Genomic DNA, 25,975 nt, shown 5'->3' with positions numbered 1-25,975 from the left:
TCACCTCCCTGAAAAAGGCCTTTCTCCCCTGATTGCTCAGTTTGGCCGGGCGGCCAGCTCTAGGAAGAGTCTTGGTGGTTCCAAACTTCTTCCATTTAAGAATGATGGAGGCCACTGTGTTCTTGGGGACCTCCAATGTTGTATACATTTTTTGATACCCTTCCCAGATCTGTGCCTCGACACAATCCTGTCTCTGAGCTCTATGGACAAATTCCTTCGACCTTATGGCTTGGTTTTGCTCTGACATGCACTGTCAACTGTGGTACTTTATACAGACAGGTGTGTGCCTTTCCAAATCACGTTCAATCAATTTAATTTACCACAGGTGGACTCTAATCATGTTGTTGAAACATCTCAAGGATGATCAATGGAAACAAGATGCACCTGAGCTCAATTTCGAGTCGCATAGCAAAGTGTCTGAATACTTATGTAAATAAGGTTATTCTGTTTTTTATTTTGAATACATTTGCTAAAAAAAAAATGTAAAACTGTTTTTGCTTTGTCATTATGCGCTATTGTGTGTAGATTGATGAGGATTAAAAAAATAATAATTTAGAATAGGCTGTAATGTAATAAAATGAGGAAACGGTCAACGGGTCTGAAAACTTTCCGAATGCATAGTAGGTTGTTGTTTAGTATGTATGGTTGCCATGGTTTGGGCAAGCCCTTCATACTGACTTAAAGCAGCTCTGACAGTCTTGTCTACAGCAGGGGTGTCAAACTCATTCCATGGAGGGCCTAGTGTCTGCAGGTTTTTGTTTTTTCCTTTCAATTAAACCCAGACAACCAGGTGTGGGGAGTTCCTTACTAATTCGTGACCTTAATTCATCCATCAAGCACAAGGGAGGAGCGAAAACCCACAGACACTCGGCGCTCCGTGGAATGATATTGACACTTGTGTTCTACAGTATAGTCAGATGATCTATAGTTGCTTTTTAAAGCCATGAGTTATAAGTACTGTAGCCCCCCATGGGTTGTAAGTCCTGTAGCCCCCCATGGGTTATAAGTACTGTAGCCCCCCATGATGGAATGTAAATCTGGGGACTCAGGTATAGACACTACCCACATTGACTAATCTAATGTAGAGAGAATACTGTATTTTATGGGCCATAAACAGGCATCGTCACATGTATGATAGTGGTATGAGTTGATCCGTCCTGGCAGGCCTTCAGTGGACCACTGTTTTAATCATCCCTCCTTTCCATCTACTGGTCTGGCCCTCCCCGCCCTCCCTCCAGCCTTCCCCACCATGGTGGACAACCACGTCAGCCACAACTCAGGCATGGCCTACATGGGAGCTATGGAGCCCAAGCCCGTCTACAGTCAGCCCCCCCAGGTCACGCCCTCCAGGTACTCCCCAGACCCCCGTCACATGCTGGGGGAGGAAGACTTCACCAGGTCAGTACCATTTTTGCATGTTTTCTTATTATCTCATTCTTGTACAGCACATTCATCTTTTTACAGAATGATATAATGTAAAATTCAAGCAAAAATGTATTATATTGTTTTCACCATGTGAATGTAGGTTTAATAGTATTTTTTACAATCTAGGGTTAGTCACTTTCTCATGACAAAACAGAGCCATCAGAGAGAGCAGTAAAAGGCTTTTTGTCGTGAACTTTAGAATATTCCTTATTTGATTTTGGTGTGATGACCGTTGCTTTACCTGGCATTCCAGGTTGGTGTTGGTGTTGTGGCTTTCTTTGGTGATAAGCACAGTGCCTTCGGAAAGTATCCCCTTGACATTTTCAAAAAATTTTACGGTACAGCCTTATTCTAAAATGTTATTTTTTAAATCTCAATCTATACACAATACCCCATAATGACAGTGAACCATGTTTTTTAGATTTGTTTGCAAATGTGTTAAAAACAAAAAACAAAAGTACCTTATTTACATAAGTATTCAAACCCTTTGCTCTGAGACTCGGAATTGAGCTCAGGTGCATTGAGTATCCTTGACCTTTTTCTACAACTTGATTGGAGTCCATTTTTGGTAAATTCAATTGATTGGACATGATTTGGAAAGGCACACACCTGTCTATATAAGGTACCACAGTTGACAATGCATGTCAGAGCAAAAGCCAAGCCATGAGGTTGAAGGAATTTGTCCATAGAGCTCAGAGACAGGATTATGTCAAGGCACAGATCTGGGGAAGGGTATCAACAAATGTATGCAGCATTGAAGGTCCCCAAGAACACAGTGACCTCCATCATTCTTAAATGGAAGAAGTTTGGAACCACCAAGACTTCCTAGAGCTGGCCGCCTGGCCAAACTGAGCAATCCGGGGAGAAGGTCCTTGGTCAAGGAGGTGACCAAGAACCCGATGGTTACTCTGACAAAGCTCCAGAGTTCCTCTGTGGAGATGGGAGAACCTTCCAGCAACACTCCAACAATTAGGCCTTTATGGTAGAGTGGCCAGACAGAAGCCACTCCTCAGTAAAATGCACGACAGCCAACTTGGAGTTTGCCAAAAGGCACCTAAAGACTCTCAGACCATGAGACACAAGATTATCTGGTATGATGAAACCAAGATTGAACTCTTTGGCCTGAATGCCAAGCGTCATGTCTGGAGGAAATCTGGCACCATCCCGACGATGAAGCATGGCGGTGGCAGCATCATGCTGTGGGGATGTTTTTCAGGGAGACTAGTCAGGATGAAGGCAAAGATGAACGGAATAAAGTACAGAGAGATCCTTAAAACCTGCTCCAGAGTGCTCAGGGCCTTAGACTGGAGCAAAGATTCACCTTCCAACAGTACAACGACCCTAAGCACACAGCCAAAACAATGCAGGACTGGCTTATGGTCAAGTCTCTGAATGTCCTTGAGTAGCCCAGCCAGAGCCCGGACTTGAACCCGATTGAACATCTCTGGAGATACCTGAAAATAGCTGTGCAATTACCCTCCCCATCCAACCTGACAGAGCTTGAGAGGTTCTGCAGTGAAGAATGGGAGAAACTCCCTAAATACTGGTGTGCCAAGCTTGTAGCGTCATACCCAAAAAGACTAGAGACTGTAATCGCTGCCAAAGGTGCTTCAACAAAGTACTGAGTAAAGGGTCTAATACATTAGCAAATAATTTAAAAAAAAATTGCTTTGTGATTATGGGGTATTGTGTGTAGATTGATTCGAAAGATAACAACAATTGAATCAATTTTTTAATAAGGCTGTAATGTAACAAAATGGTGAAAAAGTCAAGGGGTCTGAATACGTTCTGAAGGCACTGTATGTAGATAGATGTAGTTAAGTGGGACTCTCAACGGTGTGGCAATGTGTTTGTCTCAGGTTGACTAGCTGTGCAAGGAGGGTTCAGTTCTGTCTGAGGTGGCACTGTATAGCCCAAATACCTCAAAGAAACCCCAAATACCTCAAAGAAGCCCATCCCATACTCCCTCATTCTGCCTTATGACCTCTTGGCCAAACAGTGAAACATCATTCACTTAGCTTGATTTGAAAGCCCCAGAGGCGCAGAGTCACCTTAATACGCAAGCTATTGTGTGTGTGCTTAAGTGAGCATGTGTGCATGTATGTGGGATGTGCGTGGCAATGACTGTACGGTGCGTGTGGGCGTGCAGTTCTACAATGTTTGTGTGTAATAGTTGCTATGAATGTGCACGTACATATCTGTATTTCTCCTGTGTATTTGTCCTGTGTATTGTCATGTGTATTTGTACTGTGTATTGTCCTGTGTATTTGTTCTGTGTATTGTCCTGTGTATTGTCCTGTGTATTTATCCTGTGTATTAGCTATGGCCCTGCCTTCACCCCCTACACCACATCTGCACGTGGCTGCACTTTTGAGACCAGAGGAGGAGAGATGGCAGAATGAAGAGATAGGGAAGGAGGGAGGGAAAAGGAGGAAAGAGTGCTGTCTGAGTTGACAGAGCTCCCTTGTAAGGCAGGGCCTCTCATCTGTGTCAGATCTGATCTGTGTCTCATCTGTGATAGATAGCCACTTAGAATCTGTCTGTCTGTCTGTCTGTAACAGTCTATACATGTCTTACCTCTCCATGTCCATGTCAGCTCATGCTTGTTATGTTGGTGGTCATACTCACAGTTTACATCTATAAAATTCTTTACCGGGCTATGTGTCACTGCCCTAATGTAATGACGGTAACCAGAGTGGCTTAGAAAATTATCTGCTTTGACTACCTGTCTAACATCAAAGTGTGAACGTTTTCCACTGATGTTCGTTTTATCCTCTCCATCGACACATCTAGATTTGTATTTCTAGAGTTAACATATTAAACATTGTTTTCCCTACACAGACACACTACAGTCTCTCTCAATTCAATTCAATGTTCTATTCAATTCAATTTCAATTTAAGGGCTTTATTGGCATGGGAAACACATGTGTACAGTGGCTTGCGACAGTTTTCACCCCCCTTGGCATTTTTCCTATTTTGTTGCCTTACAACCTGGAATTAAAATAGATTTTTTGGGGGGTTGTATCATTTGATTTACACAACATGCCTACCACTTTGAAGATAAAAAATATGTTTTATTGTGAAACAAACAAGAAATAAGACAAAAAAAACAGAAAACTTGAGCGTGCATATCTATTCACCCCCCCAAAGTCAATACTTTGTAGAGACACCTTTTGCAGCAATTACAGCTGAAAGTCTCTTGGAGTATGTCTCTATAAGCTTGGCACATCAAGCAATTGGGACTTTTGCCCAATGGCCATTCTTCAAGGCAAAACTGCCCCAGCTCCTTCAAGTTGGATGGGTTCTGCTGGTGTACGGCAATCTTTAAGTCATACCACAGATTCTCAATTGGATTGAGGTCTGGGCTTTGACTAGGCCATTCCAAGGCATTTAAATGTTTCCCCTTAAACCACTCAAGCGTTGCTCTAGCAGTATGCTTAGGGTCATTGTCCTGTTGGATGGTGAACCTCCGTCCCAGTCTCTAATCTCTGGAAGACTGAAACAGGTTTCCCTCAAAAATGTCCCTGTATTTAGGGCCAGCGGCAGCCTAGTGCTTAGAGCGTTGAACTAGTGACCGGAAGGTTGCAAGTTCAAATCCCAGAGCTGACAAGGTACAAATCTGTCGTTCTGCCCCTGAACATGCAGTTAACCCACTGTTCCTATGCCGTCATTGAAAATAAGAATTTGTTCTTAACTGACTTGCCTAGTTAAATAAAGATAAAATAAAAAAAATAAAAAAATACATTATTCCTTAAATTATGACCAGTTTCACAGTCCCTGCTGATGAAAAACATCCCCACAACATGATGCTGCCACCACCATACTTTATGGGGATAGTGTTCTCGGGGTGATGAGAGGTGTTAGATTTGCACCAGACATAGCATTTTCCTTGATGGCCAAAAAGCTACATTTTAGTCTCATCTGACCAGAGTACCTTTTTCCTTATGTTTGGGGAGTCTCCCACATGCCTTTTCGCGAACACCAAACGTGTTTGCTTATTCTTTTCTTTAAGCAATGGCTTTTTTCTGGACACTCTTCCGTAAAGCCCAGCTCTGTGGAGTGGACGGCTTAAATTGGTCCTATGGCCAGATACTCCAATCTCCGCTGTGGAGCTTTGCAGCTCCTTCAGGGTTATCTTTGGTCTCTTTGTTGCCTCTCTGATTAATTCCCTCCTTGCCTGATCCGTGAGTTTTGGTGGGCGGCCCTCTCTTGGCAGGTTTGTTGTGGTGCCATATTCTTGCCATTTTTTAATAATGGATTTAATGGTGCTCCGTGGGATGTTCAAAGTTTACGATTTTTTTATAACCCAACCTGTACTGTACTTCTCCACAACTTTGTCCCTGACCTGTTTGGAGAGCTCCATGGTCTTCATGGTGCTGCTTGCTTGGTGGTGCCCCTTGCTTAGTGGTGTTGCAGACTCTGGAGCCATTCAGAACAGGTGTATATATACTGAGATCATGTGACAGATCAGTTGATACTTAGATTGCACAAAGGTGGGCTTTATTTAACTAATTGTGTGACTTCTGAAGGTAATTGGTTGCACCAGATCTTATTTAGGGGCTTCATAACAAAGTGTGTGAATAAATATGCACGCGCCACTTTTCCGTATTTTTGTTTTGTTTGTTTTAAACAGGTTTTTTTTTTTTAAATTTCACTTCACCAATTTGGACTATTTTCTGTATGTCCATTACATTAAATCTAAATAAAAATCAATTTAAATTACAGGTTGTAATGCAACAAAATTGGAATACTTTTACAAGGCACTGTACATTGCCAAAGCAAGTGAAATAGATAATAAACAAAAGTTAAATAAACAATAAAAAATGTACAGTAAATATTACACATACAAAAGTTCCAAAAGAATAAAGACATTTCAAATGCCATATTATGTATTTATACAGTATTGTAATGATGTGCAAATAGTTCAAGTACAAAAGGGAAAATAAATAAACATAAATATAGGTTGTATTTACAATGGTGTTTGTTCTTCACTAGTAGCCCTTTTCTTGTGGCAACAGGTCACAAATCTTGCTGCTGTGATGGCACACTGTGGTATTTCACCCAATAGATATGGGAGTTTATCAAAATTAGATTTGTTTTCGAATTCTTTGTGGGTCTATGTAATCTGAGGGAAATATGTGTCTCTAATATGGTCATACATTTGGCAGCTCAGTTTCCACCTCATTTTGTGGGCAGTGTGCACATAGCATGTCTTCTCTTGAGAGCCAGGTCTGCCATCTGCGACCTTTCTGAATAGCAAGGCTATGCTCACTGAGTACATAGTCAAAGATTTCCTTAATTTTGCATCAGTCACTGTGGTCAGGTATTCTGACACCAAGTACTCTCTGTTTAGGGCCAAATAGCGTTCTAGTTTGCTCTGTTTTTTTGGTAAATTCTTTCTCTCTCTCTCTCTCGACCTCTGAATGCTCAGCTATGAAAAGCCAACTGACATTTATTCCTGAGGTGCTGACCTGTTGAACCATCTAGAACCACTGTGATTATTATTTGACCCTGCTGGTCATCTATGAATGTTTGAATATCTTGAAGAACGTTCTGGCCTTAATGGCCATGTTAATCTCCACCGGGCACAGCTAGAAGAAGACTGGCCACCCCTCAGAGCATGGATTCTCTTTGGGTTTCTTCCTAGGTTCCTGCTCTTCTAGGGAGGTTTTCCTGACCACTGTGCTTTTACATCTGCAAAGCTTGCTCTTTGGGGTTTTAAGTTGGGTTTCTGTATAAGCACTCTGCTGATGTTAAAATGTATTATAAATACATTTGATTGATTGTTTTGTTTAGAGAGGAGACTTCCATTCTAACCTCCATTCAATTATTGCAAATGTTCATAAATACCATTTCACGTTAATTAAGAGTGAAAATACTACGTGCTAATAGTGTTAAATACATGTAATGAGTCATCAAACTGATCATGTATATGAATTAGAAACAGTAACATCCCTCCAGTCCTGAGGCGAGGTCGAGGCAGAGTCGACTAACTGAGAGTTAAAGATGAGAGAGTCCTACCTGCCCTTCACAGAGACACACGTCTCCACAGGAGTATGACTGACAGAGCCGCTCGCTCCCACATGCTGCTCAATCCCATCTGTCAGGAGCTGAGTTTAACCCAGAGCTGAGTCCCCAGCCAAGCCACTGTCATTGTCCTAGCTGCCCTAATGAAAACCTCTACAGTGGATATATGGATAGAATTTTAGTTTGTGTCTGTGTGGTTTATGATTGTGTATTTTAAGTCATCTACCTGTCTCTGTGTCTGTTTAGTTGATTTGTTTTATGTGTTGTCATACACTGAGTGTACAAAACATTAGGAACACCTTTCTAATATTGAGTTTCACCCCCTTTTGCCTCAATTCGTCGGGGCATGGACTCTACAAGGTGTCGAAAGCGTTCCACAGGGATGCTGGCCCATGTTGACTCCAGTGCTTCCCACAGTTGTGTCAAGTTGGCTGGATGTCCTTTGGGTGGTGGACCATTTTTGATACACACGGGATACTGTTGAGAGTGAAAAACCCAGCCGCGTTGCAGTTCGTGACACAAGCGGTGCTCCTGGCACCTACTACCATACCCTGTTCAAAGGCACTTAAATCTTTTGTCTTGCCCAGTCACCCTCTGACTAGCATACATACACAATCAATGTCTCAATTGTCTCAAGGCTTAAAAATCATTTTTTAACCTGTCTCCTCCCCTTATCTATACCGATTAAAGTGGATTTAACAAGTGACATCAATAAGGGATCATAGCTATCACCTGGAATCACCTGGTCAGGCTATGTCATGGAAATATACTGGGGTGTCCCGCGTGGCTCGGTTACAGCGCCAGGGTTGTGGGTTCGATTCCCATTGGGGACCAGTACAAAAAAGTATGTCAAACGTATGCACTCACTACTGTAAGTCACTATGGATAAGAGCATCTGCTAAATGACTCAAATATAAATGAAGGAGCAGGTGTCCTTAATGTTTTGTACACTCCAGTGTATATTAATGTTGCATGTCCACTCCACTGTCTGCACTTCCCTTATCAATCACAATGTCATCATGGAGGCCTTTATGCTGCTGGGTGCATGCCACTGTCTTTGTGAGGTCTTGCTGTAGGTAGACTGTGGGGGTAAAGTGAACACAGTATTGGGAGGAGGGGTAACTGGAGGCTGTCATCACACACACACACACACACACACACACACACACACACACACACACACACACACACACGCAGCTCTGCAGCACAGGAATGTTTTGCCTGCTGCTGTCCTTATGTAAATATAAACACTGGGCCGTGGTCTTACCATAAATGTACTGGGAAATGAGAGGCTGATCCGGCACAGGGCAGCAAATGAGGAGCGGCAGACGCCGGACATTCCTGCAGCTGTCATGATTCATCTGCACTCTGGGAAAACCAGGCCATGGCACCCAGGTCCACCACCCCCCTCCACCCCTCAAACAGGCAGCCCACACTGCCAGCACCAATCAAACACACTGATCTACTCAGACATTCCCTCATAATGTGCTGACTCATAGACACACACGTTCCTGTAGGCTCCCTCACGATGCAACTTATACATGCATACCCACCCAGACAACACATAAATCAACACACATGGTCTACAAACGCATCCATGGACCTGCTCTGTTTTCCAGGGTCTCTGCAGTATGTCACGTCTGCTTCAAACCTAAATAGAGGGACGTTGTCATGGAAGACATCATGCCAACAGACTTCTAGTCCAGTCAGAGTAGATCAACGTCCAGAACAATCCAGATTCCCTGCTGTCAGATAGGAGAGAGACCTCTCTGCAGCCCAGGAGGATTTCCATAGGGTTATATTCTCAGGGTTTGTTGAAGTTTGAGAATTCTTGTGTAAAGTGGCGGCACAGGAAGTTGGTGGCACCTCAATTGGGGAGGGCGGGCTCTTGATAATGGCTGGAGCAGAATAAGTGGAATGGTATCAAATACATCCAACACAGCCATTATTATGAGCCGTCCTTGTCACACTCGTTTGAATGATTGGACCAAGGCGCAGCGTGCGTAGAATTCCACATGCTTAATAAATATGAAACTCACCAAACAAAACAGATTGGGAACCATACTAGGCCAACAAAGAAATAGAAACATAGATTTGCCCACCCAAGTCACACCCTGACCTAACCAAATAGAGAATAAAAAAGTCTCTCTAAGGTCAGGACTGGAGACCCTCGCTGGAGGCTCCTGCCTGGGAACCCTCGCTGGAGGCTCCTGACTGGGAGCCCTCGCTGGAGGCCTGATGCGTGGGGCAGGCACAGGGCGTACCGGGCTCTGAAGGCGCACTGGAGGCCTGGTGCGTGGCACAGGCACAGGACGTACCGGGCTCTGGAGGCGCACTGGAGGCCTGGTGCGGGGGGCAGGCACAGGACGTACCGGGCTCTGGAGGCACACTGGAGGCCTGAAGACATAGAGCTGGCACAGGATTTCCTAGACCGTGGAGGCGCACTGGAGGTCTGGAGTGTAGAGTTGGCACAACGCGTCCTGGCTTAATACCCCCTGTAGCACGGAAAGTGGGGGGAGCTGGCACAGGCCGCAGTGGGTTGTGCTGGCGAACTGGGGATACCGTGCGTAGATCTGGCGAAGGAAATCTTGGGCTGAGGAGACGCTGGAGGCCAGGACCGCTGAGCCGGCACAATCCGTCCTGGACAGATGCTCACCTTAGCACGGCAAGTACGGAAAGCAGGCACAGAACGCACTGGGCTAAGGGTGCGCACTGGAGGCACGGTGCGCAGAAACGGAAAACATGGTATCTGAACTGTGGCCAACTCCTCATCGTAATTACAGGGAGTTGGGTCTTGTTCCCACCTTTGCTCCGCTCGCCATCCCGTGTGTCACCCCCAAAAATTTGGAGGCTGCCTCTCGGGCTTCCGTCGTTTCCTTGATTCCTGGTCTCGTCGCCGTTCCTCTCTCGCAGCCTCCGCCTGCTTCCATGGCAGGGTCTTGTCCCCTGCCATTACCTCCTCCCAGGTCCAGGATGTCCTCCACTCCTGGGCACGCTGCTTGGTCACTTGGTGGTGGGATCTTCTGTCATGCTCGTTTCAATGATTGGACCAAGGCGCAGCATGCGTAGAATTCCACGTTCAATAAATATGAAACTCATCAAACAAAACAGAAGAAAACATAACGTGACGTTATAGGCTGCTCACAGGCAGCTACACAAAAACCAGATCCCACAATCTAAGGTGGGAAAAAGGGCTGCCTAAGTATGATCCCCAATCAGAGACAACGATACACAGCTGCCTCTGATTGGGAACCATACTAGACCAACAAAGAAATAGAAACATAGATTTGCCCACCCAAGTCACACCCTGACCGAACCATATAGAGAATAAAAAAGTCTCTCTAAGGTCAGGGTGTGACAGTCCTCCCCTCATCAGCCTCCACTGGTGTGAGGGTGAGTCAGAGAGAGAGGGCCGGTATCGTCGGCCCTGTTCCCATCCGTGCCGCAATGCGTCGCCCTCAGTGGTGCTACAGACAGTCACCTCACAGATCCATTCCCCTCTCCATATGACACTACTAGCTCACTGGAATCATACGCAGAGATCTTAATATACAGTCGTGGCCAAAAGTTTTGACAATGACACAAATATTAATTTTCACAAAGTCTGCTGCCTCCGTTTGTATGATGGCAATTTGCATATACTCCAGAATGTTATGAAGAGTGATCAGATGAATTGCAATTAATTGCAAAGTGAATACCCAAAAAACATTTCCACTGCATTTCAGCCCTGCCACAAAAGGACCAGCTGACATCATGTCAGTGATTCTCTCTTTAAAACAGGTGTGAGTGTTGACGAGGACAAGGCTGGAGATCACTCTGTCATGCTGATTGAGTTCGAATAACAGACTGGACGCTTCAAAAGGAGGGTGGTTCTTGGAATCATTGTTCTTCCTCTGTCTACCATGGTTACCTGCAAGGAAGCACGTGCCGTCATCAAAGGGCTTCACAGGCAAGGATATTGCTGCCTGTAAGATTGCACCTAAATCAACCATTTATCAGATCATCAAGAACTTCAAGGAGAGCAGTTCAATTGTTGTGAAGAAGGCTTCAGGGAGCCCAAGAAAGTCCAGCAAGTGCCAGGACCGTCTACTAAAGTTGATTCAGCTGCGGGATCATGGCACCACCAGTACAGAGCTTGCTCAGGAATGGCAGCAGGCAGGTGTGAGTGCATCTGCAAGCACAGTGAGGCGAAGACTTTTGGAGGATGGCCTGGGGTCAAGAGGGGCAGCAAAGAAGCCACTTCTCTCCAGGAAAAACATCAGGGACAGACTGATATTCTGCAAAAGGTACAGGGATTGGACTGCTGAGGACTGGGGTAAAGTGATTTTCTCTGATGTCTCCTTTCTCTCCTTTACGATTGTTTGGGGCATCTGGAAAAAAGCTTGTCCGGAGAAGACAAGGTCAGTCCTGTCAGTCCAGTCCTGTTGGTATGACACAACAGTCCTGTGTCATGCCAACAGTAAAGCATCCTGAGACCATTCATGTGTGGGGTTGCTTTTCAGCCAAGGGAGTGGGCTCACTCACAATTTTTCCTAAGATCACAGCCATCAATAAAGAATGGCACCAACACATCCTCTGAGAGCAACTTCTCTCAACCATTCGGGAATAGTTTGGTGACGAACAATGCCTTTTCCAGCATGATGGAGCACCTTGCCATAAGGCAAAGGTGATAACTAAGTGGCTCGGGGAACAAAACATTGATATTTTGGGTCCATGGCCAGGAAACTCCCCAGACCTTAATCCCATTGAGAACTTGTGGTCAATCCTCAAGAGACGGATGGACAAACTAAAACCCACAAATTCTGACAAACTCCAAGCATTGATTATGCAAGAATGGGCTGCCATCAGTCAGGATGTGGCCCAGAAGTTAATTGGCAGCATGCCAGGGTGGATTGCAGAGGTCTTGAAAAAGAAGGGTCAACACTGCAAATATTGACTCTTTGCATCAACTTCATGTAATTGTCAATTAAAGCCTTTGACACTTATGAAATGCTTGTAATTATACTTCAGTATTCCATAGTAACATCTGACAAAAATATCTAAAGTCACTGAAGCAGCAAACTTTGTGAAAATTCATATTTGTGTCATTCTCAAAACTTTTGGCCATGACTGTATCACTTTGGTTTCTGTAGGCAAGGGCTCTCCAACCCTGTTCCTGGAGAGCTACCCTCCTGTAGGTTTTCACTACAACCCCAGTAGTAACTAACCTGATTCAGTCTGCAAAAAGCTAATTATTAGAATCAGGTGTGCTAGATTAGGGTTGGAGTGAAAACCTACAGGACGGTAGCGCTCCAGGAACAGGGTTGGAGCCCTGCTATAGGCTATGTGAGCTTTATTAATCCAGGTGAATTAATCCTCGTTGAGATACAATATATTTTTTTAAATGAGACCTCGTGAACAGCTCGTGTGTGTTTGTCTCAGCTGACCAATACTGCCACCTAAACCGTGTAACTGGGCACTATCAGAGAAAAGAATGCTATGGGCCAGGACTGTTTTCCCAGAGACTAGCTACTGTAAACACAACAGGAATCTACAGAGCCTGCAGCAGGTGAGCTAATCAGTGACTTGACATTGTTCTTCACTTGGGATTCTGATCAACCTTTGACCCGATAAGCTTTTAGAGAGGATCACAGGGATTTATACACATTAGCAGCAGGGTCTTCAATGGCCACTGGAAACCATTCATAGCACAGATTGGAGTGAGTCTGGACAGAGACAGCTGGAAGGTTAGAAAAAAGTCATCATTGTTCCTTGTAAATAAAAAAATAAAAATTGTTCAGTTGTACTCCAGAGTGAGTCTAAACTGTTAATCATTCATTGCGTCTGGTTTATTCTTAGCTGCTCTGAGAGGCTTGAAATATATTTAACCGTCTGTTGCCTAAGCAGTGAGGACTTTCTTTTCCATGTCAAATTAGAACAGTGGTATTCAAATTCAGGGACGCGGCCCCACTACTGCAGTGGGGTTGCCAAAATGTTTTTTATTTATTTATTTTTGAACAAAAAATTAAGAGTACAGATTATTGTATAGGACAATATAAATGTTTTTGAGAAAGATAATTTGAAAGATACAACGATATTGAGTAAATGTATTTAATTATTTTTCTCATTTTGATAAGGGATGAAAATGTTATTAATTGAGATGTATTTGTTGTCGTTGTTGTCATTAGATTTGGGGGGGTCGCAAGAAATTCCTTGGGGAAAAATGGGGTACCCAGAACTTCTGGCGGAAAAAAGGGGGTCCCCGCTGAAGAAGTTTGAACACCACTGAATTCGAATGAAATAGAAAGAGAGTGGGAGGAAGTAGTGGTACAATCCACTGGAGAATGTGAAGGGGAGAACTAAAAGAGGGACGAGAGAGCAGTCTTTCTTACATCTGTACACGCCAGCCCTGCACGCAACAGGCTTGTGATCCTGCCAGAGAGAAAGAGAGGGAGCTAATGTTTTCCACTGAGACTTGGTCTCTCTGTGTTCATGGAAAATGGCGGTCCACAGTGTCCACTATTAATCAGCCAAACAGAGCCAATTACTGGGCTGAGGAGAGGGAGACTGCCAGAGCAGAGCAGCAGAGCAGCACAGCACTGGGGAGGCACGACCTGCTGAACCCCACATCTCCATTCAGAGCATTAGGACTGAGCTGCCTCAGCCTCACAGCCTCAGCCAAAACATTGAGGGGAAGAGGATGGCTGGGGCAGGGATATATATAGAGAGTGAGTGAGGCAAAGAGAGAGAGACAACAAAAGAGAAGGAGAGAGACAGGGTGAACGGGAGAGAGAGGCCCGTAGACAGGCATAGAGAGTAAAGGTTTTACAGCACCATAACTGTTTACATTCCTGCCGTGGATGACAAGACGAGGGGGGAGGAGGTCATATGATGGGGAGGGAGTGCTTGATCCCTGTGTTCATGACCTTTGGAATTCACTGCCTAAGCCTTTTTTTCTGTTATCAGGATTCCATACACACGTGTGCTGGCACACAAAACAAACTCACACCTTTACTTAGAGAGCACCAACACTCAAATAACTTTAGCAAAGCTCCTTGTCACTTTGGTTATTCACATTTTCTCCTGAGTTGTATCCTGCTGTTTTACTGAAAGACAACTTTGGGCCTCTATGTTATTTCCGGGTCCTGACTGTAATCAATTCTTTGAGGATGTGATGTCAGGAGTTTGTAAGTTAAGTTCACGACTTCCTCAGCTTGTTTATTCTATCACAAATTAGCAGGGAGCTGCTGGGAGACTGTCTGCCTAATCTCCAGAGCGCTGGGCTGATGGACAGGAATGCTGGTGTGCTGTTGCTGCGTCTGGGTGGGCTGGCCCAGGACACCACCGTCAGATAAGCGATGAGGGACAGCATGTAGTCTGGAGGTCCTCCCGACAACATCCCACTCCCGTCACCTTTTGCTGTGACACACAGCCCTCTGAGCCACTCAAGGGAAGCCTGGGCGACGTGAGGAGGAAGCTTGGCACGGGGGAACCTTCCATGGATGTTTCCTGTAGGATGTGGTTCTGTTCTTTAGAGATGTCTCTGGTCTGCTCTGTGTGGGCGGGTGAGGGTTAAGTCTTGTCCTGTTGCTGATGATGAGATGTAGATTTTGACAGGCCAAAGTGGAGCTGTTTCCCATCACACAACAGCCTGCGATTCCGTCGGTACACAGCGAGACTCAACCAGAGCTCCTCTCACCAGCAAGGGAGAGATAGAGAGCAGTGTTAGAGGGATAGCTAACTTCTCCCTGGAGTTAAAGTAATAATGCCTGGGGTTTGAGTAATAATGTGCCACAGTCAGTAGCCGCCATGTTCACGGTGAACATCTCCTCCTCCATGTCGTTTGTGAGAGCTCACCCCGGGCGGCTGAGGAAGCGACTGTCAATCAGGAGCAAACATAGGAACCTCAGGTAACCATGGTGATGCGGGTGTCTGAGTTGGAATGGGAGGGACTTTTCAGAATGAGCACAGAGCTGGATGATCAAACACTTCCTGGTCCGCTTTTTTTTGTGTGTGTGGGGGGGGGTACAACGGTCCTCTTGTTTTGCTGCTTGCTGCTATTTTATGAAGTCTTTTAAAGATAATTTCTCATGTGCTATACTCATGTCTGTTACTCAATTGTGTATGTAAGTGTTATGTCGTTTTTCAAAAAGGTATTCATCCTTTAGAAAGATATATAGAAAAGAGCCACTGCTAAGCAGAATTGTGGATGGATGACCAAAAGAGGAGTGTGTTTATGTGGTCAGTATGGGCTTAATGAATCTCTGACTCACCCTCCCATGTGGGAACAAACCTAATGCAGTCATTTGAAAAAGACTGCCTTATTCAGACCCAGACCTACTGCACTGCTACTATTGTTCATCAGGCTTTCACTGCCAAATAGGCTTTAGTCATACAGTATGCTCTAGGTTGAGGCCATGGGCATGAACTTAAATTAAGGGACTCTCAATAGAGGAAATGCATTATATTTGGAGGGTATTGTAACCAGGGGTAGTAACCGGTTCAGGGAACAGAACTAAAAAGCTAAAAATAACAGCATTTTTGGGGGAGGAACAGAAACGGAACCGGAAACGAAAGTGATCTCTAGTGTTCTGGAACAGAACTGGTTAATAATGTTATTTTTTGTTACCCGAAATATTCCTAATGTCTAGTATATAATTCTGTAATTTGGTGAAGTTACAATACTAGTAATAGCCTAAACGCATTTCAAATCATGTCATTATGTTCAGCGCTTCAAGCCAAGCCCCCTCCATGTCTACCCCTCTCTCTCGCTTCCTCCCCATCAGTGAAATTTCAGTCGCATCTCGCACCTTTACTTATCTGACCAATCAAACATGCAAACAACTACTGTAGCTTATACGTTCCATAGCAAGCTTCTCTATCTGTACTAATGGGTCAAGTAAATTAATGAGCTATTTTGTAAAAATGTAGATTTCACAGGTTAAAAAATAATGCAAAGGAAGCAGTTCGAACCAGTTCAGAACTTTATTTTCTGGTTGGAAGACTGGAATGGAACATAAAAAATAAGGGTTTCTGTTCGAAACAAACAATTAGAAAATAATTTTGGTTCCAACCCTCTTGTAACAATCCAGAATGTGCTGATGTGGGTTTTAGATCAATGTGAGGTATTTATGTAAGTACCACTCAATCATTGCTCTTCAGTCTAAGTACCTTTTATTAATGTTAATCAACCTTTGTGAAACCATTTAAAACTTACCATGCCTCTTCACATGTTTTACTGAAACAATCAGGGTTGTTTTCAGTCAGGCCCTAAGACTAATGCTAGGAAAGTATATACTGTATGCAGTCTTGGCCCCCATTGATGTAAAAAGAGTCTCTTCAGCAACTTAGAGCAAAGCCATTAGGGATTGAGTAGGAATTGTTCTTGTGGACCGCAGGCTGAGTACTGGGAGTGAAGACCACTAATGGGAACCATGGGGAGGGCTCTGCTGAGAGGGGCGACTGTGTGTGTGTCTGTGTAAGCTTCCAGAGCCTCTGCAAAGTGTGTCTTTGCCTTATATCTGAGGCATGTTCTCAGAAGGTTTTTGATGGTCCCTAGCAGTGGTTTAGCCTCTTCAAGATCCTCAGTCCGACACAGTCTGGAATTCAGCCTGCCTGATGATGACTCACAGCGGCTAAAGCTAAAACAGAGCTGCAGCAGGAGCAGTCAAGCGTGGGGCTGCTCATTGTGTGTGTGTGTGAGCACATGAGCGTGAGACGGAACAGTGCCCAAGGGGGCAAATTGTTCATGCAAAGACAGCCTGTCTTGGTGGGCCCAGTTGTCCCTTGAAACTCAAAGCATTGTTCGAGGTGAAGTCTGATCATAATCACCACATGTTCTTCTTACATGCCTATTGCCAGTGTAGGTCAACCCGTGAGAGTGCCGTCTAAGTATTTCATTTCCTTTTTCACATTTTTTGGTTCCGTTTGTGGAATGATGTTTATTACTCATTTATATGCTAGGATTTTCTTTCCTGCAAAGGTATATGAAATTATTTACTTTGAAACATTTACTTCAAAATGAGAGATGTGTCACCTTTTCCAGAATACAAGTTGGCGCCATGTAAACAGATGTTGGTGTGGGCTGTTCCTAAACTAGCTCCGTCTCCCCTTCTATCTTTCTCTCTTCCTTCCCTCTTTCCCACTCTCTCCCCCTCTTTCTCTCTTCTCATTCTCTCCCTCACTTTCCACTACTAAAACCTACTACCACTAAAACCTCTGTTAGCTACCTGGGGTGCATCCTTAATGGAGGCTTGGGGGTTGTGACCATAGCCACTAAAGTGCTAGGGAAGGTTAATGCCAGGACCAAGTTTCTGGCTAAAATGTCCAAGCTTCTTGATAAGGACTCCATGAGAGTGCTAGACACTGCCCTTATTCAATACCATTTAGACATTGCTAGCACTTCCTGGTTTGGAGGCTTATCTAAGCTTCTGAAGGGGAAGTTCCAGATAGCCCAGAATACACTGATCAGGGTAGTATTTAAGGTGAGTCCATGTACTCACATAGGCAGAGGCTGCTTTCAGGAATCAACTGGCTGCCTGTTCAGGCTAGGGTGTCCCATATTAGACTGGGTCTGGTTTAATCACGGTGTCCCAGATTAGATTGGGTCTGGTTTAATCAGGGTGTCCCAGATTAGACTGGGTCTTGTTTAATTAGGGAGTGGTTTAATGAAGGTCTGGTTTAATGAGGGTGTGTCACGTTCTGACCTTAGTTCTGTTGTTATGTCTTTCTTTTAGTATGGTCAGGGTGTGAGTTGAGTGGGTTGTCTATGTTCCCTTTTCTATGTTTTGGGATTTCTGTGTTTGGCCTGGTATGGTTCTCAATCAGAGGCAGCTGTCAATCATTGTCCCTGATTGAGAACCATACTTAGGTAGCCTGGTTTCACTTTTGAGTTGTGGGTGATTATTTTCCGTGTCAGTATTTGTTCCACACGGAACTGTTTCGGTTTTGTTATTTCACGTTGTCGTTTATTGTTTTGTTCAGTGTTCATTATTCTTATTGAACTATATGGACACTTACCACGCTGCGCATTGGTCCTCCGATCATTCCTACTACACCTCTTCGTCAGAGGAGGACAATCGTCACAGGGTGTCCCAGATTAGACTGGGTCTGGTTTAATGAGGGTGTCCCAGATGAGATTGGGTCTGGTTTAATCAGGGTGTCCCAGATTAGATGGGGTCTGGTTTAATAAGGGTGTCCCAGATTAGGCTGGGTCTGGTTTAATTAGGGTGTCCCAGATTAGACTGGGTCTGGTTTAATGAGGTTGTCCCAGATTAGACATAGGTCTGGTTTACAGGAGGATTTATGGTTCTGTTCCCAGATATCTGAATGACTACTTTCCCCATGTTAGGGATGCACACAATCACAGCACCAGATCAGATGTTGCTTATGTGTGCTTCTACAGGTTCAGGAGTAATGCTGGGAAAGATACTTTCTTGTATATTGGGGCCTCCGAGTGAACTGAGTTGCCGCTGCCCATAAAAATAACATCCTCTCTGGGCAGCTTTAAAAATAAAGTAAAAAGTAGTTTTGTCTTCTGTGCCCATATGAATGTACCCTACGATGTAACTGCAATGATGAGATAGATTTTCTTCTTTGTTTGTATGTTTTATTATCTCGCTGTCATATTGTGTTCATCCGTGTCCGATCTTGCCTAGCCATCTTGTCTCAAGAGGACCACATTGTAATAAGTCCCAGACTGTGTGTTATCCTCCATGATGTGCATCAAGTTGTGTTCTTTTTTTTTTTTTACGGTCGAATTAATAAACTAAACACTTCTCTCCCTCTTTCTGTCTGTCTCTGCCTCTCTCCTGTTCTCCCAGTCCCGGCCCGCGCCCTGACGCTGTTGCTCTGTTTGGCAGGGAGCCGCGGAAGGTGCTGCTGCACAAGGGCTCCACGGGGCTGGGCTTCAACATCGTGGGCGGCGAGGATGGAGAGGGCATTTTTGTCTCCTTCATCCTGGCCGGAGGACCAGCAGACCTGAGCGGAGAGCTCAGAAGGGGAGACCGCATCCTCTCGGTCAGTGGCTTACCGGTCCTGGCAACTAACTAACCAGCCAGCCAACCTGTGGCAGGGTTTACACATTGCTTTAAAATGTATAGCAAGTTGCATACCGTATACAGTATTAGTGCATTTAAGGTGTTTTAGCACTAAAGATTTACCATCGAAGACTTGCCTTTGCCAATAGACAATAACAATGGAGAGAGGAGTAGACCCAAAGTGGTAACAGGATAAACATGATAAGTTGGGCAGCATGAAATCAAAGTAAACCAAAGAGACCATTGGACCATCTTCCAGTCAAGGTCACAGCTCTCATTTAAACCAAAAATATGAACCAAAAGGTGATCCAGGAGAGGATAAACAGGATGAGGCTCTCCTCCACATCCTTATGTCAGTGCCAGGTAGTCTTATTCCTTTGTTGACTCAATAGCTCTGTGAGGAACAGTGCTGGTTGGTCCATTGACTTGTCAATCAAGGCTCCATGGTTGAGGTTCTGCCCTCTGCTGTGTGTCTCAGGTGAATGGGGTGAACCTGCGGAATGCCACCCACGAGCAGGCAGCTGCAGCGCTGAAGAGGGCCGGCCAGACGGTCACCATCATCGCCCAGTACCGACCAGAAGGTAGGAGTTTCTCCGCTCTTTCTCAACCCAAACCTACCTACCCCACACACTTTACATTTTAGTTGCTGTCATCCAAAGCAACTAAAGGTCTCTTTATGTGTAGTAAGGGGGCTGCTGAGCAACTGCACAAACAGCTCATTCTTTATCTTGATCTTTATGTTGTGTAACAGATGTGCTGAATAATCATCTCAGTCTTACAGAGGACTGCACTAGATGAGGGGTACACAGGTGATCTAGTTAAGCGAACCAGCCTCTACAGTATCTGTATTTTTTACTTTGAAGTGTAGACCTACTAATGTAAATATTTACAATAAAGCAAAAACAATCTTTCAGAACCATGTGACATGTAAATATCCCAAATATTTAAACTACTGCAGTGGTGTAGGCTAGGCTACATGCACACATTGAAAAAGAAAAGGAGAAGCCTCACACTCTAGGAGCTCAGATGAAATCATTTTAGAACCAACGTTTGGACAGCCAAGCTGTCTTCGTCTGGTAACATACAAGCCCTTACCTGGTCTGTCTTAGTTATCTTGAAGATAGTCTGGTTCGCAAATGAGGACAGTAGGCTACAGAGCGTCTTGTGATTGGCTGATTGTGCCGGGATTCATGTTCAGGGGCTCCGCTTACATTGATACATTCGCTGTACAGCCAGGCTGAAGTGTAGAGCCAACTGCACCGCGGGCAACCGAAGGACTGGCTGTTGTCCTTCTTTCCACTGTTTCAAGTCCAATCCTCCGTGTACAGTGTATCCGTCTCGGCGGTCACTGTACTAGGGAAGGAAAACGGAAACAAAACAAACTGGAGTGAGGGCAGGCAGAGGGGCGCGAACATAGTTACAGAGCGTGCGCGAGGATATACTAGGGAGAAGCGAAGAAAGGAAAGGTGGAGGAACTGTTGAACTTCTTCAGCTACACACAAATGTGCATGGGGGATGGGCATGAATTCACAGTCGGCTGGATGTTAGGATCAGATTCCACGGGCTGCGAAGTAACACAGCATTGCACTGAACAGAGGTGAGGAAATCAACTGGAGCAATTGTTGTCCCGCGCGCTCCCATTTACAGGAAAGAGGGTGGAGAGAATACAGTGGAATCAGGAACATTCACTGTAACATTTGTGTCGGCACTTAAGCTTTTGGGGTCGGTTAACGACAGTAACTTGTCATTATAGGGGTTTCTGTTGTTGTACAACCAAGTTACGGGGCAAACACAAAGTATTATCTTGCCACCAAGCTAAACCTGCGCCGTGGATTAGCTCCTGTTTGCGCCGTTTGGTAAACTCTTCTTAGTTGAACCAAATGCTAGGATCCGTTTGGAATTATCTATAAACTAGATTGTATTTGTAGCTAACTAGCTATATTAGTTATGTGCCCATAGCTCGCCAGTTTCCACCAAATGCAGTTAGGTAAATTAGCTAGCTACGGTAACGTTAGTCAAATGATTTGACGTTATCTAGCTAACTAGCGTGTTAACGTTAGTATTCAACCTTAATATGTCAGGGGTTCGCTAAAGGTTTATTAGCTAGGTAACGTTAGTTATAAATGTTGCATTATAGTGGACGAGTTAGTAAATTACTGTCCAACGTAGATTGTTAGCAATCTAACGTTACTCTTGTCAGTGTTCTTATTGATTTAGCGATAAGAAATGCCTCATTAGATAACAAACAGGTGGACACAGAGGTGTGGTCAGAGTGGAGAGTTTTGAGTAGATGGGGTGCAGCTAATGTCAGAAGTGCTTCTCGTAGCCGGTTATGATAATTCGTTTAGCGTTAATGAAAACGCAAGAATTCTCCGGACGCGACTGTAACATGCGACTTTTGACCTCACTTTGACATTCGCTGCATCCTTATAGCCCTGACCAGAATGGAGCAGGTGCGTGGACATTTCCTGTCATTTCAGGAAGTGACGTCATCAGGAAACAAACATTTTCAACCACCTGATTGATATGTCAGGGTGAGGCTTGACCATTTACATGTCTCATCCGGTCACGTTGACATAATGTTTACACATTTTTTTCTGCCTAAAGCAATGAATGAGTCAGAAGGATTTGATATTGTCATTCTGGCAGTTCGGATGTATTTGTATTTATTATGGATCCCCATTAGCTGCTGCCAAAGCAGCATCTACTCTGCCTGGGGTCCAGAAAAATGAAGGCAGTTTATACATTGTCATAGAACAATTCTCATATGCAGGTAACAGATGAACACAGCCTAATAACAAAAGCATAAAGGGCAGATCATAGGTAAATATGACATTCTTTAGAAGTAGAATCTGGTATGCATGCACATGCTGTAACAACAATTGAAAGGATATGAGCTTTAGGTCTCAGCTCTCCTCTCAGCTTGGACTATGACAGGAATGTAGGAGTCTTAAGTTGTAGCTTGTTCTCTCCCATATTCCGGATACCTCCAATAAAACACAAACATCAACCTGGATCAAGGATGGTTTAATTACTCTCCACGGGTCTGGCATTTCTGTGGGAAGGAAGGTCAGGTAATAGAGGCCAGAAAAGCTCATTGAATCAGAGTTGGATTCTGGCTCTGGAACCAGTTGGGCTAGTGGCCCAGGCCCGCTAGGCTGATGTGCCTCCAAGCACAAGAACAGTAAAGTGGCATCATTAATTATCTACTGTAAAAAGACACCCATCTACCATAGTAAATGTTGCCAGTCTGTTAAATGTTTGATCTACAGGGGTCAAACAATATCTTGAAATAATGTTGTATTTGCCAGAGTGAACTCTTGTTTTATAAAATGCCTCAAGTCAATACAACAGTGGCTTTTGTAGTATCGTGCCTGTCTACTGTTGTGTCCTTCAGGACAATCTGATCAGTGTCTGTTAAAGTCTAGCGCTGGCAATATTTAACCAGACCTAGACGGATGAGTCAAGAGTGCACTAAGATCTGTGGCCAATAACTCAGCTGGCGTCCTGAGCTCAGACATGACATGTCCTTAGCCTGGGTCTATTCAGAGGAGGGACCCGGCCTGTTGTAGAGGACAGTCACTCAGTCAGTCAGGAGTAAGTGGAGTGTAAATGCTGCTTCATGCTGGGCTCACTGCCTGGACTCCTCTCTCTCAGGGGCAGGAGCCTGGCCGTCCACTCCACAGACCTCTGATGGAAGGCCAGCACTGAAGAATACATGAGCTGAACTCACAGCAGAGAGTAGAGACTGCACCCTTTCATACTTACTGGACTGCCACCAAATGTCACTCTAACTCTCAATCGTAACATTGAGTTCATTGAGCGGAATGGAGAGGTGCATAGTGTACTCTCATGCCCCCCCTCTGTCACTGGGGTAGAATTACAGTAGACCTTATCCCTGGGGTTTCACAGCGACAAGACAAGGCTAAATGTCAACCCCAGCAACTCATTACACTGATGAGGGTAGCCCAGGTTTACATGTTCATGTTATAGCACTGGGAAAAGTAGTCCCAACCTAGACTAACCCAGAGAACATAGCACTGTAAACTTATATTACAAACACATGCCCGGGCTGTTTCATAACAGGATCAAGACTGGAGCAGGCAGCACCCCCGGACAAAAAAATAAAAGACAGTACAGCTAATAAGGACAAGCAGTAGGAGATGGCGAGATGCAGAAATGACCCAGTTTCTGTTCGTCTCCCTGTACTTCTTCCTTAGGGATCATTCCAAAATGTAGTCTCCTATCGTACTTATTCCGATAAGAGTTTGTGCTTTTTGGTAGTGTAGATTTGAAGATTGTCGTTGTTCTGTTTTGACTTGGTTATGGTGTTTGGGACATGGTTATGGACTCTGCTCCATATCAGGTTGCGGTGCTTCAATCCCCTCTGAAAGCCAGGCTGACTGCAGACTACAGCTGTTTCCTCTGTTGTTACATGTGTTCCCTGTGGAGCCTGGCAGCTGGAGGGGGGCTGCAGGGTGGTCCTGCCCCTCAGTCTCTCTCTCTGGTGGTTAGGACTGTAGGGACGACTGACAATGGATATAGCGCTGCTTACAGACCTTTAGGAGTGAGGGCCCCACCACCCCCACCCACTACACTCTCTTCTCCATTGCTCTGGGGAGCGTTGACTAACGATGTGGTGTGTTGATATTCTTGGAAATAGGACACTAATGTCTGGGTCTCTTCTTCAGTCTTTTTTCTTGTCCCTCTTGTCCTCTTATATCCTTGCTTACGGCAGTGTTCCTTTTTCTCTCCTCCCTTGTCTGAGAGCCAAGTGGACTAGTCTGCCTGGCTGCTTCCGCATAGGCTGCTCTGTGGCTCCTGATAGTGCCCGGGCGTTGCCCCTAGTTACAGGCAGGCGGGCAGGTGGTGGTGTCGGGTTACCTCACCTTGCTGTGCCATCCTCCTGTATCGTTAAGCTGCAGCCAGAGAGCGGGAGCAGGGCGGAGACTACACATCATGCCTCGGGAGTGGTTTCTGTTTGCTTTGAATCCTCTCTACTTCGGGTTTCGACTGGGGGTAGAGTTGAGGCTGGGGACCTACTGCCAGAGAGAATTACCTTTTTTTCACATCTGACAGGGTTTATTTATGGAGACACTGGAGTAGCCTAAATCATCGTTAGAGGAAAGGTTGTTTCTGAGGTTAGGCTACCTTTAGAATATTGCCGTGCACGGTATCTGGACATTGATCAGAAATCATTCTCATATTGGAAAGTGTTTCCATCCAGCCGACTGATTTCTAAGGTGAGTGAAACCCTTACAGGGATGGGAGTCAGACTCATTGCACAACAAGCAACTCTGTTCTAAAAGTATAACCTTTTTGAAGTTGACACATACTGAATGTCCCTTAGTTTGTCGATAGTGGTGGCTTCAGAGGCAATGGTATGTGGTAGGTTATCACTCAATGGAATGAATGGCATCTTGTCCAGTATGTTACTGTCAATGTGGAACCTCTGACACAATACTGTTGGAATCAATGTTTTGCTTTCACGTGTATTTGCTTTATCGTGCCTTATCTCATGTGGTGAGGACTCCAGATACAAACGTTGGTTGCGGCACTCCACTAACACCATTGTGGTTCTGACGTTTACTTGGTTCTCGTCACGAGTACTTATTTTTCGATCAGTGTCTGTTGGTTTTCATCTTGTTGAGTGCATGTTTAATGAGGAGGCTTAGGTGGATTCATGTATCAGGAAGCAGTGGATTTATACACCATGACAAATGGTCATCCATTCAAACGGGTTGGACTGGCTTTCAAATGTGTTGGAGTGGCTAGCTTCCTTTGGAAAAAATCTTGTTTGAGTTCCATGTTGAACCTACTTAATTAATCTGCATAATCAATGACCTGGCAGGAGATATTAGTGGATGTGTGAGGAAGAGACATGATGAAGCTCCATCTGGTCCTGAGGTAATTAATCAGGCTGAAAAGAGCCGCTACTGAACCACCACTCTCACCCGAGTGCTGAACCACACATTCAATGTCCAGGAGACGCTAGTAGTCGACTGGGTTCACTTCACTTCATAAAGCAAGATCGTAGCCTCGCTTCAAGTCCTTAGGAAACTATGCAGTAATTTGTTTTTTAAAATGTATTTCTTACATTGTTAGCCCAGAAAATCTTAAGTGTTATTACATACATACAGCCAGGAAGAACTATTGGATATAAGAGCGACGTCAACTTACCAACATTACGACCAGGAATACGACTGTCCCGAAGCGGATATTTTGTTCAGACCTCCCCTGGACATTGGATCTAATCGCAGAGGCTGACCCAAAACAACATTGTCGGCGCAGGAGAGGCAGACGGAGCGGCCTCCTGGTCAGACTTAGAAGGCGAGCATACCATCCACCGCTTCCCAGCATATTACTTGCCAATTTCCAGTCTCTAGACAACAAGGTGGACAAAATTTGGGCACAAGTTGCCTTCCAGAGAGACATCGGAGATTGTAACATTCTCCGGAAACATGGCTCACTCGGGATATGTTGTCAGAGTCGGTTCAGCCACCCGG

At 44.8% G+C, this 25,975-nt stretch overlaps 1 protein-coding gene across 8 annotated transcripts in view; it reads left to right on the top strand.

Moving 5' to 3' along the window:
• Positions 1–25,975, top strand: part of LOC112256195 (disks large homolog 3) — a 128,489-nt gene that overhangs the window by 90,038 nt on the left and 12,476 nt on the right. For 3 of the 8 annotated variants that reach the window (XM_042325719.1, XM_042325717.1, XM_042325716.1), the window contains 3 exons: positions 1,239–1,398; positions 19,254–19,449; positions 19,948–20,050. In XM_042325719.1, the coding sequence (XP_042181653.1) occupies positions 1,239–1,398; positions 19,254–19,449; positions 19,948–20,050 (459 nt within the window). Of the gene's footprint in view, positions 1–1,238; positions 1,399–14,837; positions 15,342–19,253; positions 19,450–19,947; positions 20,051–20,691; positions 21,067–24,397; positions 24,713–25,975 lie in introns of those variants that run through there. The other 5 variants (XM_042325718.1, XM_042325722.1, XM_042325723.1 and 2 more) reach the window with 5 other exon arrangements.

This window comes from Oncorhynchus tshawytscha, linkage group LG08 (assembly GCF_018296145.1).
Source record: "Oncorhynchus tshawytscha isolate Ot180627B linkage group LG08, Otsh_v2.0, whole genome shotgun sequence".
Lineage (NCBI taxonomy): Eukaryota > Metazoa > Chordata > Actinopteri > Salmoniformes > Salmonidae > Oncorhynchus > Oncorhynchus tshawytscha.
The sequence above is the reverse complement of the archived record's forward strand: the minus strand, read 5'-3'. Positions and strand labels throughout refer to the sequence as shown.